The sequence below is a fragment of the Leptodactylus fuscus genome, chromosome 1 (genome assembly GCF_031893055.1).
Source record: "Leptodactylus fuscus isolate aLepFus1 chromosome 1, aLepFus1.hap2, whole genome shotgun sequence".
NCBI lineage: Eukaryota > Metazoa > Chordata > Amphibia > Anura > Leptodactylidae > Leptodactylus > Leptodactylus fuscus.
In genome coordinates, this window is record NC_134265.1 from 12,470,451 (window position 1) to 12,487,306 (window position 16,856).

General features: G+C 44.0%; 2 protein-coding genes and 1 pseudogene across 2 annotated transcripts in view; all 3 read right to left on the bottom strand.

The window, feature by feature from the left end:
* The window catches only part of LOC142188881 (uncharacterized), a 51,998-nt gene extending 36,969 nt beyond the window's left edge, over positions 1 to 15,029 (bottom strand). The window contains exon 1 of the mRNA XM_075262047.1: positions 14,929 to 15,029. Within this exon, the coding sequence (XP_075118148.1) occupies positions 14,929 to 15,010 (82 nt within the window). The 5' untranslated portion in view covers positions 15,011 to 15,029. The remainder of the gene's footprint in view (positions 1 to 14,928) is intronic.
* LOC142195323 (uncharacterized) overlaps positions 1 to 16,856 on the bottom strand; it is a gene marked incomplete at its 5' end in the record, with an annotated part of 202,381 nt that overhangs the window by 182,851 nt on the left and 2,674 nt on the right. The gene's annotated exons all lie outside the window — the stretch shown is intronic.
* Positions 11,866 to 14,368, bottom strand: LOC142188897 (uncharacterized; annotated as a pseudogene).

Genomic DNA, 16,856 nt, shown 5'->3' on the forward strand with positions numbered 1-16,856 from the left:
GGAGCTGTCTGTGTGTGATGTGTATGTAGCAGAGCGGTCTCTGTGTGACGTGTATATAGCGGAGCCGTCTGTGTGTGATGTGTATGTAGTGGAGCCATCTGTGTGTGAAGTGTATGTAGTGGAGCCATCTGTGTGCGACGTGTATGTAGCGGAGCCGTCGATGTGTGACGTGTATGTAGCGGAGCCGTCTGTGTGTGATGTGTATGTAGTAGAGCTGTCTGTGTGTGACGTGCATGAAGTAGAGCTGTCTCTGTGTGACGTGTATATAGAGGAGCCGTCTGTGTGTGACGTGTATGTAGTGGAGCCGTCTGTGTGTGACGTGTATGTAGCGGAGCCATCAGACATGTATGAAGTAGAGCTCCACGTGTCTGACGTGTATGAAGTAGAGCCGTCTGTGTGTGACGTGTATATAGCGGAGCCGTCTGTGTTTGATGTGTATGTAGTGAAGCCATCTGTGTGTGACGTGTATGTAGTGGAGCCATCTGTGTGTGACGTGTATGTAGCGGAGCCGTCTGTGTGTGATGTGTATGTAGTAGAGCTGTCTGTGTGTGACGTGTATGAAGTAGAGCTGTCTCTGTGTGACGTGTATATAGCGGAGCTGTCTGTGTGTGATGTTTAGTAGTGGAGCCATCTGTGTGTGACGTGTATGTAGCGGAGCCGTCTGTGTGTGCCGTGTATGTAGCGGAGCCGTCGATGTGTGACGTGTATGTAGCGGAGGCGTCTGTGTCTGACGTGTATGAAGTAGATCGGTCTCTGTGTGACGTGTATATAGCGGAGCCGTCTGTGTGTGATGTGTATGTAGCAGAGCCGTTGATGTGTGACGTGTATGTAGCGGAAAATCATAAAAAACCACCAGGTACACAAGTTTAGGCAAAAATAGAAAAAAGGTTTTATTACATAAAATCCACATATAACAATACAACATATAACAATACAAAAGAAGGGGATGGAGGGGTCAACTGAGTTACCCAATAAATAGGAATGAAGATGGGAAAGGTGGAAAGTATGCACATGAAAGATGGATTAATATAATTAGCAAAACCATAGGCCCACAGATATATATAGAGCAGCGGATATACAACAAATGTAGCACAACAAGACAAAGTATATTGCTATAATAGCAAAAGTAACATGCCACAGTTGTAAATCTCCTACAGAAATGTGATAGACATATAGGCCCATGAGTGGTGCAAAAAATACATGATTATAATAATAATAGCATACAGACCGTGTAGGCCAAAAGGGCAAATGTCCCAATCCACTCCACCACTGGGTGTGGAGTGGATTGGGACAATTGGCCTTTTGGCCTACACGGTATGTATGCTATTATTATTATAATCATGTATTTTTTGCACCACTCATGGGCCTATAAGTCTATCACATTTCTGTAGGAGATTTACAACTGTGGCATGTTACTTTTGCTATTATAGCAATATACTTTGTCTTATTGTGCTACATTTGTTGTATATCCGCTGCTCTATATATATCTGTGGGCCTATGGTTTTGCTAATTATATTAATCCATCTTTCATGTGCATACTTTCCACCTTTCCCATCTTCACTCCTATTTATTGGGTAACTCAGTTGCCCCCTCCATCCCCTTCTTTTGTATTGTTATATGTTGTATTGTTATATGTGGATTTTATGTAATAAAACCTTTTTTCTATTTTTGCTTAAACTTGTGTACCTGGTGGTTTTTTATGATTTTCCATTTAATTACACCAGAGATTGTACCTATATATGGTATATGTTTGTTTATTTATTGTGTATGTAGCGGAACCATGTGTGTGTGATGTGTATGTAGCGGAGCCATCGGTGTGTGCCGTGTATGTAGCGGAGCCGTTGATGTGTGACAAGTATGTAGCGGAGGCGTCTGTGTGTGACGTGTATGTAGTAGAGTCATCTGTGTGTGCCGTGTATGTTGCGGAGCCGTCGATGTGTGACGTGTATATAGCGGAGCCGTCTGTGTGTGACATGTATGAAGTAGAGCTGTCTCTGTGTGACGTGTATATAGCGGAGCCGTCTGTGTGTGACGTGTATGTAGTAGAGCCGTCTGTGTGTGATGTGTATGTATTGGAGCCATCTGTGTGTGACGTGTATTTAGCGGAGCCGTCTGTGTGTGACGTGTATGTAGTAGAGCCGTTTGTATGTGCCGTGTATGTAGCGGAGCCATCTGTGTGTGACGTTTATGTAGTAGAGCCGTCTGTGTGCGCCGTGTATGTAGCAGAGCCGTCGATGTGTGACGTGTATGTAGCAGAGCCATGTGTGTGTGACGTGTATGTAGCGGAGCCGTTTGTGTGACGTGTATGTAGTAGAGCCGTGTGTGTGTGCCGTGTATGTAGCGGAGCTGTCGATGTGTGACGTGTATGTAGCGGAGCCGTCTGTGTGTGACGTGTATGTAGTGGAGCCATCTGTGTGTGATGTGTATGTAGCGAAGCCGTCTGTGTGTGACGTGTATGTAGTAGAGTCATCTGTGTGTGACATGTATGAAGTAGAGCTGTCTCTGTGTGACGTGTATATAGAGGAGCCGTCTGTGTGTGACGTGTATGTAGTGGAGCCGTCTGTGTGTGACGTGTATGTAGCGGAGCCATCAGACATGTATGAAGTAGAGCTCCACGTGTCTGACGTGTATGAAGTAGAGCCGTCTGTGTGTGACGTGTATATAGCGGAGCCGTCTGTGTTTGATGTGTATGTAGTGAAGCCATCTGTGTGTGACGTGTATGTAGTGGAGCCATCTGTGTGTGATGTGTATGTAGCGGAGCCGTCTGTGTGTGATGTGTATGTAGTAGAGCTGTCTGTGTGTGACGTGTATGAAGTAGAGCTGTCTCTGTGTGACGTGTATATAGCGGAGCTGTCTGTGTGTGATGTTTAGTAGTGGAGTCATCTGTGTGTGACGTGTATGTAGCGGAGCCGTCTGTGTGTGCCGTGTATGTAGCGGAGCCGTCGATGTGTGACGTGTATGTAGCGGAGGCGTCTGTGTCTGACGTGTATGAAGTAGATCGGTCTCTGTGTGACGTGTATATAGCGGAGCCGTCTGTGTGTGATGTGTATGTAGCAGAGCCGTTGATGTGTGACGTGTATGTAGCGGAAAATCATAAAAAACCACCAGGTACACAAGTTTAAGCAAAAATAGAAAAAAGGTTTTATTACATAAAATCCACATATAACAATACAACATATAACAATACAAAAGAAGGGGATGGAGGGGTCAACTGAGTTACCCAATAAATAGGAATGAAGATGGGAAAGGTGGAAAGTATGCACATGAAAGATGGATTAATATAATTAGCAAAACCATAGGCCCACAGATATATATAGAGCAGCGGATATACAACAAATGTAGCACAACAAGACAAAGTATATTGCTATAATAGCAAAAGTAACATGCCACAGTTGTAAATCTCCTACAGAAATGTGATAGACATATAGGCCCATGAGTGGTGCAAAAAATACATGATTATAATAATAATAGCATACAGACCGTGTAGGCCAAAAGGGCAAATGTCCCAATCCACTCCACCACTGGGTGTGGAGTGGATTGGGACAATTGGCCTTTTGGCCTACACGGTATGTATGCTATTATTATTATAATCATGTATTTTTTGCACCACTCATGGGCCTATATGTCTATCACATTTCTGTAGGAGATTTACAACTGTGGCATGTTACTTTTGCTATTATAGCAATATACTTTGTCTTATTGTGCTACATTTGTTGTATATCCGCTGCTCTATATATATCTGTGGGCCTATGGTTTTGCTAATTATATTAATCCATCTTTCATGTGCATACTTTCCACCTTTCCCATCTTCACTCCTATTTATTGGGTAACTCAGTTGCCCCCTCCATCCCCTTCTTTTGTATTGTTATATGTTGTATTGTTATATGTGGATTTTATGTAATAAAACCTTTTTTCTATTTTTGCTTAAACTTGTGTACCTGGTGGTTTTTTTATGATTTTCCATTTAATTACACCAGAGATTGTACCTATATATGGTATATGTTTGTTTATTTATTGTGTATGTAGCGGAACCATGTGTGTGTGATGTGTATGTAGCGGAGCCATCGGTGTGTGCCGTGTATGTAGCGGAGCCGTTGATGTGTGACAAGTATGTAGCGGAGGCGTCTGTGTGTGACGTGTATGTAGTAGAGCTGTCTGTGTCTGACGTGTATGAAGTAGAGCGGTCTCTGTGTGACGTGTATATAGCGGAGCTGTCTGTGTGTGATGTGTATGTAGTGGAGCCATCTGTGTGTGACATGTATGTAGTGGAGCCATCTGTGTGTGACATGTATGTAGTAGAGCCGTTTGTGTGTGCCGTGTATGTAGCGGAGCCGTCTGTGTGTGACGTGTATGTAGCAAAGCCATCTGTGTGTGACGTTTATGTAGTAGAGCTGTCTGTGTGTGATGTGTATGTAGTGGAGCCATCTGTGTGTGACATGTATGTAGTAGAGCCATCTGTGTGTGACGTGTATGTAGCGGAGCCGTCGATGTATGACGTGTATGTAGCGGAGCCGTCTGTGTGTGATGTGTATGTAGTAGAGCTGTCTGTGTGTGACGTGTAGGAAGTAGAGCCGTCTGTGTGTGACGTGTATGTAGTGGAGCCGTCTGTGTGTGACGTGTATGTAGTGGAGCCGTCTGTGTGTGACGTGTATGTAGTAGAGCCGTTTGTGTGTGACGTGTATGTAGCGGAGCCGTCGATGTATGACGTGTATGTAGCGGAGCCGTCTGTGTGTGATGTGTATGTAGCGGAGCCGTCTGTGTGTGATGTGTATGTAGTAGAGCCGTCTGTGTGTGACGTGTATGTAGTGGAGCCGTCTGTGTGTGACGTGTATGTAGTGGAGCCGTCTGTGTGTGACGTGTATGTAGTAGAGCCGTTTGTGTGTGCCGTGTATGTAGCGGAGCCGTCTGTGTGTGACGTGTATGTAGCGGAGCCGTCTGTGTGTGACGTGTATGTTGCGAAGCCGTCTGTGTGTGACGTTTATGTAGTAGAGCTGTCTGTGTGTGCCGTTTATGTAGCGGAGCCGTTGATGTGTGATGTGTATGTAGCGGAGGCGTCTGTGTGTGACGTGTATGTAGTAGAGCTGTCTGTGTGTGACGTGTATGAAGTAGAGCGGTCTCTGTGTGACGTGTATATAGCGGAGCCATCTGTGTTTGATGTGTATGTAGTGGAGCCATCTGTGTGTGAGTGTGTGACGTGTATGTAGCGGAGCCGTCTGTGTGTGACATGTATGAAGTAGAGCTGTCTCTGTGTGACGTGTATATAGCGGAGCCGTCTGTGTGTGACTTGTATGTAGTAGAGCCGTCTGTGTGTGACGTGTATGTAGTGGAGCCATCTGTGTGTGCCGTGTATGTAGCGGAGCCGTCTGTGTGTGACATTTATGTAGTAGAGCCGTCTGTGTGCACCGTGTATGTAGCAGAGTCGTCGATGTGTTATGTGTATGTAGCGGAGCCATGTGTGTGTGACGTGTATGTAGCGGAGCTGTTTGTGTGACGTGTATGTAGTAGAGCCGTTTGTGTGTGCCGTGTATGTAGCGGAGCCATCGATGAGGGACGTGTATGCAGCGGAGCCATGTGTGTGTGACGTGTATGTAGCGGAGCCGTTTGTGTGACGTGTATGTAGTAGAGCCGTCGATCTGTGCCGTGTATGCAGCAGAGCCGTCGATGTGTGATGTGTATGTAGCGGAGCCGTCTGTGTGTGACGTGTATGTAGCAGAGCTGTGTGTGCCGTGTATGTAGCGGAGCCGTCTGTGTGTGACGTGTATGTAGCAGAGCTGTGTGTGCCGTGTATGTAGCGGAGCCGTCTGTGTGTGACACGTATGTAGCAGAGCTGTCTGTGTATTATTTGTATATATTTTTGTGTATGTGTTTGTTTTTTAATTTAAAAGGTGGATTTTTTTTTAACTTTCTATGAATTTTTTATAGTTTACTTTTCAAACTTTTTTCTTTTTTTTCCTTTCCCCTGTCCACCTAGTTCTCTTGATCCAGTGCTCTGTGATTTCCCAAACCTACCTTTTAATCTAAAAAAACACAATCCCATTGCACAGGTTATCAATGACCTGTAAGATTAGGAGAGACGGGGGAGAAATTTAGTCCTTTTGTCTTTCTTCTCACACATCATTTATTTGTATACATGTGATAGAACACTAAATGATGCCATTACACACATTTACTCGCTCCCCATATCATATACTATATTGTATACTAGCCTCTGCCCGCGTCTGCGGGTTGTTGGCGTTGATGATCAACTCTCAAGCTGGCCTGGCACTGAATTGGTTCTTTGCGTTGTGCCTGTGATTTTTGCGGCATCTCAGCAGCTTGTGGGGACGCAATATAATGAGTGTGTTGTTGGCGTTGATGATCAGCATGCTGAGGCATCTCGGCAGTAAGACTTCCAGATTGTTTCTTCACCTCTGCACGGCTGCTAAGACCCTTATTGCCAAGCATTGGAGGAGCTCTACTCCCCCCTCTGTCACAGAACTCTTGGCCCGCATTAAGGACGCGCGGAGCCTTGAATCCTTGACGGTTAGCCTCAACAATACTTTGGATGCTCTCAACTCCATCTGGTTCCCTTGGGATGCTTATTGCACCATGCGAGGCCTGTGACCCCACTCCCTAGCCCCCCCCCCTTGCTCCCTCCCCTTTCTCCTTGTCTCTGGGTGTCTGTTACCCCTAGTCTCCTTGTTTTTCATTGCATCTTTCTAATGTGACTCATTGTGTTGTTTTATACTGCGGGACTGGCGATGTTGCCTTTCCCCTACTATTGTTGCCTGTTTTTTTACTACTGTTCTTTTATTTGTTATGTTAAAAATCTCAATAAATTACAGTTAAAAAACAAACAAACATCAACCTAAGCATCTATCAGAACCAAACGAAATCCAGACCAATAAACCCAAAATGGTACAAATAATCTAAAAAGGGATCTCTCTTTTTGTATTCACTGTAAATTCCTTTTCACATTGTATTCATTGGGGACACAGCATCAGGGTTATCGTCCTGGTCACTAGGAGACTGACACTAGGAGAATGAAAAGCTGTTGGCTCCACCTCATGGTCTGCACCCTCTCACATACAATGTCATACCTCCCAACCATCCCAAATTCTGCGGGACATTCACGGATTAGGTGTCCTGTCCCGCGTTCAACTCTGACGCAGATCTGAGTTGAATACATAAGCGATTTGAATACATCCACTATCCGCTGCGCTCAGGCTAGTGGATGTGTAGGCACAATGTGATGATGTCACATCGCGCCTACAACTCTTTTATTGAAACTGCAGACAGAGTGGCGGAAGAGCGTTGGAAGGGTGAAAGTGTTTTTTGTGTTAAACACTGAGGGGAAACATAATGAAGGGGGCCCATAAAACTGGGGGCAGATGAAGGGGGGGGGAGAACGGCATGAAACTGTGGGCAGACATGGAGGGACATGAAACTGTTGGCAGACATGGGGGGACATGAAACTGGGAGCAGAGATGGGAGGACATGAAACTGAAGGCAGAAATGTGGGGACATGAAACTGGAGCAGAGATGGGGGGACATGAAACTAGGGGCAGAGATGGGGGACATGAAACTGGGGACAGAGATGGGGACATGAAACTAGGGACAGATGGGGGACATGAAACTGGAGGCAGAGATGGAGGGACATGAAACTGGAGGCAGAGATGGAGGGGGACATGAAACTGGGGACAGAGATGGAGGGGGGGGGAGATATAATTTACGGGTGACTGTCGGAAGATTATACTGTGTGTGGGCACATGAAAAATGAATGAGAATGGGCGGAGTCAACATAAAAGTGGATGGAGCTAAACTTGCTGCGGTGCACTGCGCACGTCGCACATTTTGGCCCTTTTTCGCTTCTTCAAAAGTTGGGAGGTATGCAATGTGCTAAGCCAGTTTGTACCACAGGATTAGGAGAGAGACACAATAACAAAAAGGAACATGGAACCAACAACCACCAACATGTCCTGAACCTGAATAGAACCAAAAGAGCTCATGTAGAAACAACAGTAAAGAAAAGGTCTCTGTGTCCCCCAGTGAATACAAAGAGAAAAGGATTTTATGGTGAGTAAGAAAAAACAAACCCTTTTTCTGGCTTATTTCACTGGAGGACATGAGATGTCCTAAAGTAGTGGGTGGGAATTACTGGAAATGACATAAACCCACGGCAAAACATAAAAACGCTGAAGGCACTGCATGATGGGAACTTGGAGGTAAGTGTCATGGATGTCGGTGAACGAAAGAAATTCATCTGTCTCCAGGAATGCCACCACTGACTGCAGGGACTCCATGCAAAACCTGTGAACACAACCCAGCGCCGCATCTCCCATGAGGCGACCTGAAGCGACCACTTCAGGCAGCGCTATGTCAGGGCCCCGGACATGGCGGCATTTTGCTTACCTAAGCCAGTCCAGGACAAGCTGTCCTGGACTGGCTTAGCGTCACCGTCACCGAGTGGTGGTTTGGGGAGGCCCTGTGGACGCAGCGCTGCTCCAGCGGTCTCCCCTCACGCTCAGGCAGAGAGCAGGTCCTCTCCCCCGTCCTGCTCTCTGCTTGCTAACGCCGCTCTGCCCCCTCCTCCTTGGGGGGGGGGCGGCTTTCTGTCGTCCGCCTCGGGCGGCGAACAAGGTAGGTTCACCCCTGACACAACCAAACAAGCAGCTGGTTGTCTTGGAGGGAAGATTCATCAGAGAAGCCTGCTTGGAGCTGTTGGGCCCAGGGGATGCATACCTTGCTGATCCAAGAAGCAGTGAAGGAAGGCCACGAAGAGGAGACTGCAGCTTTGAAGGATGCTTAGGAGAGAGAATCCACCTTCTTGCTGAGGAATCACTGAGAGAGGCGGAGTCTGCTAGAAGCAGAATAATAACCTTGGAGAGCCTACCTATTGCAGAGTCCACCACAAGAGGCTTCGACCACTTGGAGACACACTGGTCTGGGAAAAGTAAGAGAACGCCCGACTTTCTAGTAGAATGTCCAAGTGAAGCCAATGTTCCTTCAAGGTGTAGTCAAATGCCCCATGGTTGGGAAAGATCAGAGAAGAGTGCTGAATGAGGCAGAAGGAGATGTCTTCTTGAGAAGCAGGATCCGGGTCCTCCGAGATCTGTAGAGTATCTATGACCGCACCGATGAACACCCATATAGAAGTGGATTTAGATGTGCCTTGCTGATATTCCCAGTCAGAGTCAGAGGTGTCCCCAGGAGAAACAGAGAAAATAGGGGGAGACAGAGGTATGCCTGTCGGAGTGGAGCTGTGAGCGGAGACCCTATCTGGGGAGTGCCCAGTGGAAAGGGTGGAAGACTGTGATCTGTAGGAAGACTTCCGGATCCTTTCGTGGGGACGGATCCTGGAGTTGTAACAGGAACTATAAGGGTACCATGGGGTTCCTGAGCACAGTCTGGGAAGGCAGCCATTCCAAAATTTTCACCACAGATTGTTTAAGTCTGGCAAGGTCACTAATATCCTGGGTGAGAGAGACCGCCTAATCTGGTGAGGGATGAGCCAGAGAGGGGCTGGGATGTTCCTGGACTAGTTGAAGCGAATGGTAGTGAGAGCAGATAGGCTCATGCTGTCCACATGGTAACTTTGTTATAGCGGGTACACATATAAAATGTGGTGGCAAAGGAGGGGGTCGAGGGGTGAGATGACTCTTCATGGCGGTGTGGGCCCAGGGAAAAGAGGAAACCCAGGAGGGTAGCCTATCAAACCACTGAAAAGCTGTCTGTTCACTGACTGCTGCAAAGAGGGATCTCCAGGTGTTGTGTTTCACAGGCAGCAGAAGAACCTTTAGAGGAGTAGTTCCAGAAAAGACCCCCCAGCTGGATTTCTCACGTTCAGGAGCTAGAAGGAGGACTGTAAGACTGCCCAGGACAGCCTCCTGGCCAATGGAAGGGGCCAGGTGGAGTCTGGAGGAGGAGTCTAGTGGGCCTATGTGCTGCCTAAATTAGAGATTGCGGCTGGCACTGTACCGCCATGATGGAGAACCGCCGAGGGCTCCAGAAAGGTCCGCAGAGGCCAAAGAAGGTATTGGTGGTATATGAGTATCCTCACAAAGAGATATCTGTTCAGGGAGTGGAGAAAGAAGAACCGGGAGCGCCATAGAGCTGGGTCTCATTCTCATAGAGGAGACCACTGATAAAATAATTTCCCTTTTGGAAGGGGGGGCTGGAAGATGGTGGATGGCAAAAAAGAATCCCCAGGGGGCAGGGAATTGAAGGGAACTATACTCACTCATCTTCTCTTCTTTTAATACTCACTTGTTTTGTTTCTTCAGACACCACAGGGTCACCTCACACTTGAGAGTGAGGTCACTGGCAATCCGGCCACTAATGTGGCAAGTGAGGACTAGGTAACCGTTGAGGTGCTTTATTAGAGCTCTGCACCCAAGGTTATGACTAGAGTGGTGTACATGCTGAAGACCCCTCTGCACTTGCAAATGATGTAAGACACAAGTCAGATGGTGTCTGCCTCCTATGAACATTGTCTGTGAGAGGGTAGCAAAGCCGAAAGCGTTTCATTCTTCTAGTGTCAGCCTCCTAGAGGACTATACCCATATTGAAGTAAAATAAGCGAGAAATTTTATGTATCCTCAATAACGCAATCCTTCGTAGCGGTGTGACTGTTCACCATCACGATCAAAGCCTTAATGATCTTGGTATGAGAGTAATTCAAACTCCTGCAGTGTCGCACCTCAGGAGGAGCTGTAGTGGAATCCTGCTCTCAATGATCAGGGGCAGGATGTGTGATGCAATATGACGCAATATTCACTGTCTCAGTACAATCACATGTGGCCATCTTATATTTAACTTCAGCAGGGGGTTCTCTGTGTAACTCCAGACGGATGTTGTCTATAATGCTGGTCTTACACAACAGTATTGAATGTACGGTCCGCAAGTTGCCGATCAGCAACACTAGTTGCTGATCGGCAACATAGACTCCGCAGATGTCCGTGTCCTGCCGTACTCGCCCATAGAGTTCTAAGGGCGAGTCCGTGCAGTGCCGCAATTCACGGCCATTACGGACATGTTGTATAAATTGCGGACCACGGTTGCGGCCCGGCCACACCACAGATAAAATATCCGGTGGTGTAAAAGGCCGCATTGAATATAATGTGTTCGTAAATGGTCCTCAATTGAAAACCCTCAATTGTGGACCATTTGCGGACTTACATTACGACCGTGTAAGACCAGCCTAAGTGGGGATATTTGGCAATGAACTGAAAAACAAATGGCACAGACAGAACAGATGACTTCCGATTAAGCCGTAAGCATCCAATTCTACATAATTTAATTTACCCCAATTTCCACACAGCAGACTGAATGTCACATATTATTTGTTACACAGTAAAATGAGAATTAATCATTTCTTTTTAAATCATCAGTAAAGAAATAAAACCTCTCTGTTAGAGATGAGCGAACACTGTTCGGATCAGCCAATCCGAACAGCACGCTCCCATAGAAATTAATGAAAGCACCTGCGACGCCGGCCGGCCGCCGGCAAAGTCAGCATCACAGGTGCTTCCATTCATTTCTATGGAAGCGTTCTGTTCGGATCGGCTGATCCGAACAGTGTTCGCTCATCTCTACTCTCTGTAAGAGATCTGTATAGGTCGTCATATCCGGAAATTGATTTCTCTGATAGATTCACCGATCAGATTTTCTCTTTACAAAATATATAAATTTTTTAGGAAATATTTTGTTTATTTTAAAGTATTCATCACTAGTTGTAGTTGTGAAGTATTTCTCTCCTGTTTGAGGTGACCGCGTATAAGATTATATTTCTTGTATTTTGAATCGGTATTGGAAATGTTATTTCAGTTCTCAGATTTCCTGTTTTAACGAGTGAAAAGTGACGCCTGTTTTTGACGACCTTGCTGAAACATTTCCTACACTATGGGCAGGGATATGGCTTACCTCTTTGTGTGCGTTCCCTGGTGTGATTTTAGGACCGATTTTTTCCTAAAACATTTCCCACATTCTGAACATGAAAATGGTCTCTCCCCTGTGTGAATTTTTTGATGTTCAAAAAGACCGGCTTTCCGAACAAAACCTTTTCCACATTCTGAACATGTAAAGGGTTTCAGTCCTGTGTGTATTTTTTGATGTTGAACAAGAACTGATTTCCGACTAAAACAATTCCCACATTCAGGACAAGGAAATACAAGTGACTTCTTCCCGGTGTGAACTTTGTAGTTGTTTTATGAGCAAAATGTTTTCCACGTTCTGAACATACCAAAGGCTTCTCCCCTATGTGAATTCTCTGATGTTCAGTTATAGTGATAAATTTGCTCTAACATTGGTCACATTCTGAACATGAATATGGCTTCTCTCCTGTGTGACTAATTTGATGTCTAACTAGACTTGATTTATGTGTAAAGCATTTCCCACATTCGGAACATACAAACAGATTCTCTCCTGTGTGAACTTTTTGATGTTTAACAAGACATGATTTTTCTGCAAAGTATTTGCCACACTCTGAACATAAAAATGGCTTCTCTCCTGTGTGACTTCTCTGATGTAAAACAAGCCTTGATTTATCTACAAAATATTTTCCACATTCTGAACAGAAAAATGGTTTCTCCCCTGTGTGAGTTCTTTGATGTCTAACAAGACTTGGTTTATAAGCAAAACATTCCCCACATTCTGAGCAAGAAAATGGTTTCTCTCCTGTGTGAGTTCTTTGATGCTTAATTAAACCTGATTTATCTGTAAAACATTTCCCACATTCTGAACATTAAACTGGCTTTTCCCCGGTGTGAGTTTTTTTTTATGTGAAATAAGGCTTGTTTTATAAGCAAAACATTCTCCACATTCGGAACACAGAAATGGCTTCTCCCCAGTGTGAGTTTTTTGATGTTGAGCAAGACTTGTTGAATAAGCAAAACATTTTCCACATTCTGGACATGCATATGTCTTCTCTCCGGTGTGAACTCTACAATGTTTGAGAAGATTTGTTCTTTCACGAAAACATTTTCCACAATCTGAACATGAATATAGCTTCTCTCCTGTGTGAATTTTCTCATGTTGAAAAAGATTACATTTCTGAGTAAAACATTTCCCACATTCTGAACATGAAAACGGTTTAGGTTTTGTTTGAGCTCTATGATTTTGAACCAGTTTCTCATGATCCAAAGAGGAATCGACCTTTTTGTGAATTCTCTCATGTCTAGCAAGACCTGATGTACAGGTAAAAGATTTCTCACACTCCGAACATGAAAATAGCTTCTCTCCTGTGTGAATATTTTGATGTTCAACATAAGTTGATTTCCAGTTAAATCCTTTCCCACACACTGAACATGAATATGGCTTCTCTCCTGTGTGAGTTTTTTTGATGGTCAAGGAAACGTGATTTCTGAATAAAACCTTTCCCACATTCTGAACATGAATATGGCTTCTCCCCTGAGTGAACTGTCTGATGTCTAACAAGACTTAATTTCAGATTAAAACATTTCCCACTATGGGAACATGAATATGGCTTCTCCCCTGTGTGAATTGTCTGATGTTAAGAAGACTTGATTTAAGATTAAAACATTTCTCACACTGGGAACATAAATATGGCTTCTCTCCTGTTTGAATTCTCTGATGTACAATGGCAATTTGACTTTTATTTTGCTTCACAGTCTGTGATGAATCAGAAGATTGGATGTGTATAGTAGGAGCAGATGATAAATCTTTGCTGTAAAGGGCTGAGGGTATATCTGGGGTAATGACATGTTCTTCATATGGATCTTGTGTGATACCATGATCCTCTGCTTTATAATCTGTAGATATCAGATGTCCTTCTGAGCTCCTGGTACAGTTACCTGGCAAGAAGAAAACAGATTTTTACTATTTTTGGATAACATTCATAAAAATGATACTGCTATTTTATAACATTTCTATATAAAACCTTTCACATAGTGTAATACATGTAGCAAAATTCAATTCACAGCTAAAGTAATGGTGGTAAAACAGATGACAATCTAGCAGTAGATCTCAGAGAAACAGACCAGTAGATCATGATGTTTGGCCACCAGGCTGTTCTCCTACAGTTTCCCACTTGTGTGGTTAGGCCAGCATCTTCATCAGTCCATGTTGTGAGGTGCTGGTCACCACTCTTTTCTAGTGAAATGCTCAGTGTAGAATCATAAAGGATCCTGTGAGTCAGTGCTATTAGGAGGTGTCCGTCTCACACACTCCCTGACAACTAGATGTACTTTACTACAGGGGGAGGAGCAGTATGGTCATGTATGAGGAAGCCATGGCTTTTGGGTATGTGTAAAGGTCGGAGGATGATTTCTATATTTAGCTGATTCTAGGAGTGAAAACCAAACATATCAAAAGACATTTTCCATTCTTTATACTCTGCTTCTGACTTTGGGTAAAACAGCTCCAAAAACATCATATGCAAATTTAAAATGACATATTACTTGTATTCTGTGGGTCAGAACAATCATGGCAATACCAAATTTATATAATATTTGTAATTTGTAACATTTCGATAACTTTTTCAAAAATTAAAAACTTTGCAAAAAGTAAAAAAAAAAAACCTGACACCTATAACTTTCATATTTGCATGTATGGAGCTGGGTATGGTGTCTTTCTATGTGGTATAAGAAGTTTTTATTGCTACCATTGGGGGGAAGGTCTGATGGTAAAGAATTATTTGTGGAATAATTTTTGACTACTTCCCAAGGCCTCCTATTATACTCTGGGGGCTGAAGAGACGACAGAGTACAATAATGTCACTTTCAAGTTGACTTTGGGTGTGTTTGCCTTAGAGATAGAAAATGAATAGATCATAAATCCTGGGAACCCTGACAGTCTCATACACTATGTTTTAATCCAATTTAAGGTATGAATCATACCGACCTTGTTCAACCCAAAATGAAACAAGACCCTAGCTGCTGAGCTGAAAAGAAATGTTGAGAGGTTAGCCCATCTCTAGTTGTTACCACTCACCCGGGCGGTTCCCTGTAGAAATGTCCTCCTCACACTCCTCATCACCACTCATATAGGGCTCTTCTTTTATTGGCAAGGCCATTGTATTATTATCATACAGATGTTGACCCTCATGGAAAAGCTATGGAACAAACACAAAGGTCAGGTGGTTAGAAAGATCAATAAGGACCTGACAGTATGAGTTACACTTGTAAAATAGCTGCTAGTTTTCTGTAAGCTGGATATAGAAATTAGAAGATGGATCAATGACAACCTCAAGAACTTCACACACAAGTATAATTGGCATGGCTAGACCTGCTTCACGTTGTGTAAGATTCTACCAGATACATCCGGGTTGTTTGCCTCAGGGAAAATAAAGGATCAGAATGGTAGAAATCCAACCTGATGGTTCCTTAGTCCAACCAGCAGTCTCCATAGCCAGAAGATTGTGAGAAGATCCAGACAACATGTAATGTCTATGGTCAGCTTTATCCTCCATCTCTCATTACACAAGTATAAAACATCTAATACTGCTGGAGAAACCAAGGCTGACCACAAGGACTTCACAGCCCGTCTACACATCATAGGGAATATCTCCATCTACCTGATTATCCTGTGGAAGAAGAGGACTGGAACATCTCTCTGGTGTTGTCCTCTTACTGGAGCTACCTGTAGGAAACACAGACAGGGACTGAATTCATTCAGTACATACAAATAATGGAAGTCCATGTGTATATAGTCATGTCTATTACCTGCTGATGTGAGGGGCTGGTGGTCCTCCATCATCACCTCCTTGTACAGATCCTTGTGTCCTTCTAAATACTCCCACTCCTCTATGGAGAAATAGACAGCGACATCCTGACACCTTATAGGAACCTGACAACACAATGATACAGTCATCACCCCGACCCCTCCAGTTACTGTATAATGTCCCAGCATTCCCAGCAGTGTCACCTCTCCAGTCAGCAGCTCCAGCATCTTGTTGGTGAGTTCTAGGATCTTCTGTCCATTGATCTCCTCAAGTATCAGGGGGTGAGGTGGGCTTAAGGTTCCTCTCACCTCTCCAGTAAGCTGGTAGATGATCTCTAGGGTGAGATTTAATAGACTTTCCGCCATCTTGTTCCTGTCTCTTTCCATCCTTGATGGATCAATCAGGAATATTCTCTTATATAGAACATACTGAGAGGATTCTATAATGTAGGAACCTGAATGGAGAGAAGATGAGACAATGTAAAAACCTCACAAGATGCCATGTAATAAATAGAATAAATAGAAATAGATTGGCCAATGGAATTTCAGTTTCATTAGTCTACAATTAAACAAACAAGATTCAAAAGATTTTTTTTTTTTTACTAACAGTACTGGCTGTCAATGAAAACTTAGTTTAAACTCTGTGAACACAGATGAAACTGCTCTATTGCCCAACAGACTTACACAAGAGTTTAAATTTTCATTGAATACATAGAAACTACTTTTCTAACAGCAAAATGCTGTTTCCACTCGCTCTAATATGAAATAAATCTCCATTATTTAAAACTAGCTGGTACCCGCGACTTCGTCTGCGGTGATTGTAGAAGTGGGTATATACAGGCGCGGGTAAGGTTTTCGTACTGTGTATAAGGTATGGGATATGAAATGTAACTTTGTATCTTGTTTTGCTGTAATTCTGAGAATACGTGAGACTTTTGTGTTGAATGTAATTTGTAGTTCAGCTGCTATACGGTGTTCTGAGAAACTGTACATAGTGTCTTTGGGACAGAGGTATTTCAGGTTAATATACTTCGATATACGACATTGTATGATTTGTTATTTTCCGCCAGTACATGTAAATTTTGGGCACAGGGTACTCTTGAGCAAGCAACATAAAGTCTGGCCCTGTGCATGACAGTTTAGTAACTCCATGCGCCTCTTATTAATAGCAATTAACCCCATCATGTCCCTCACATTAA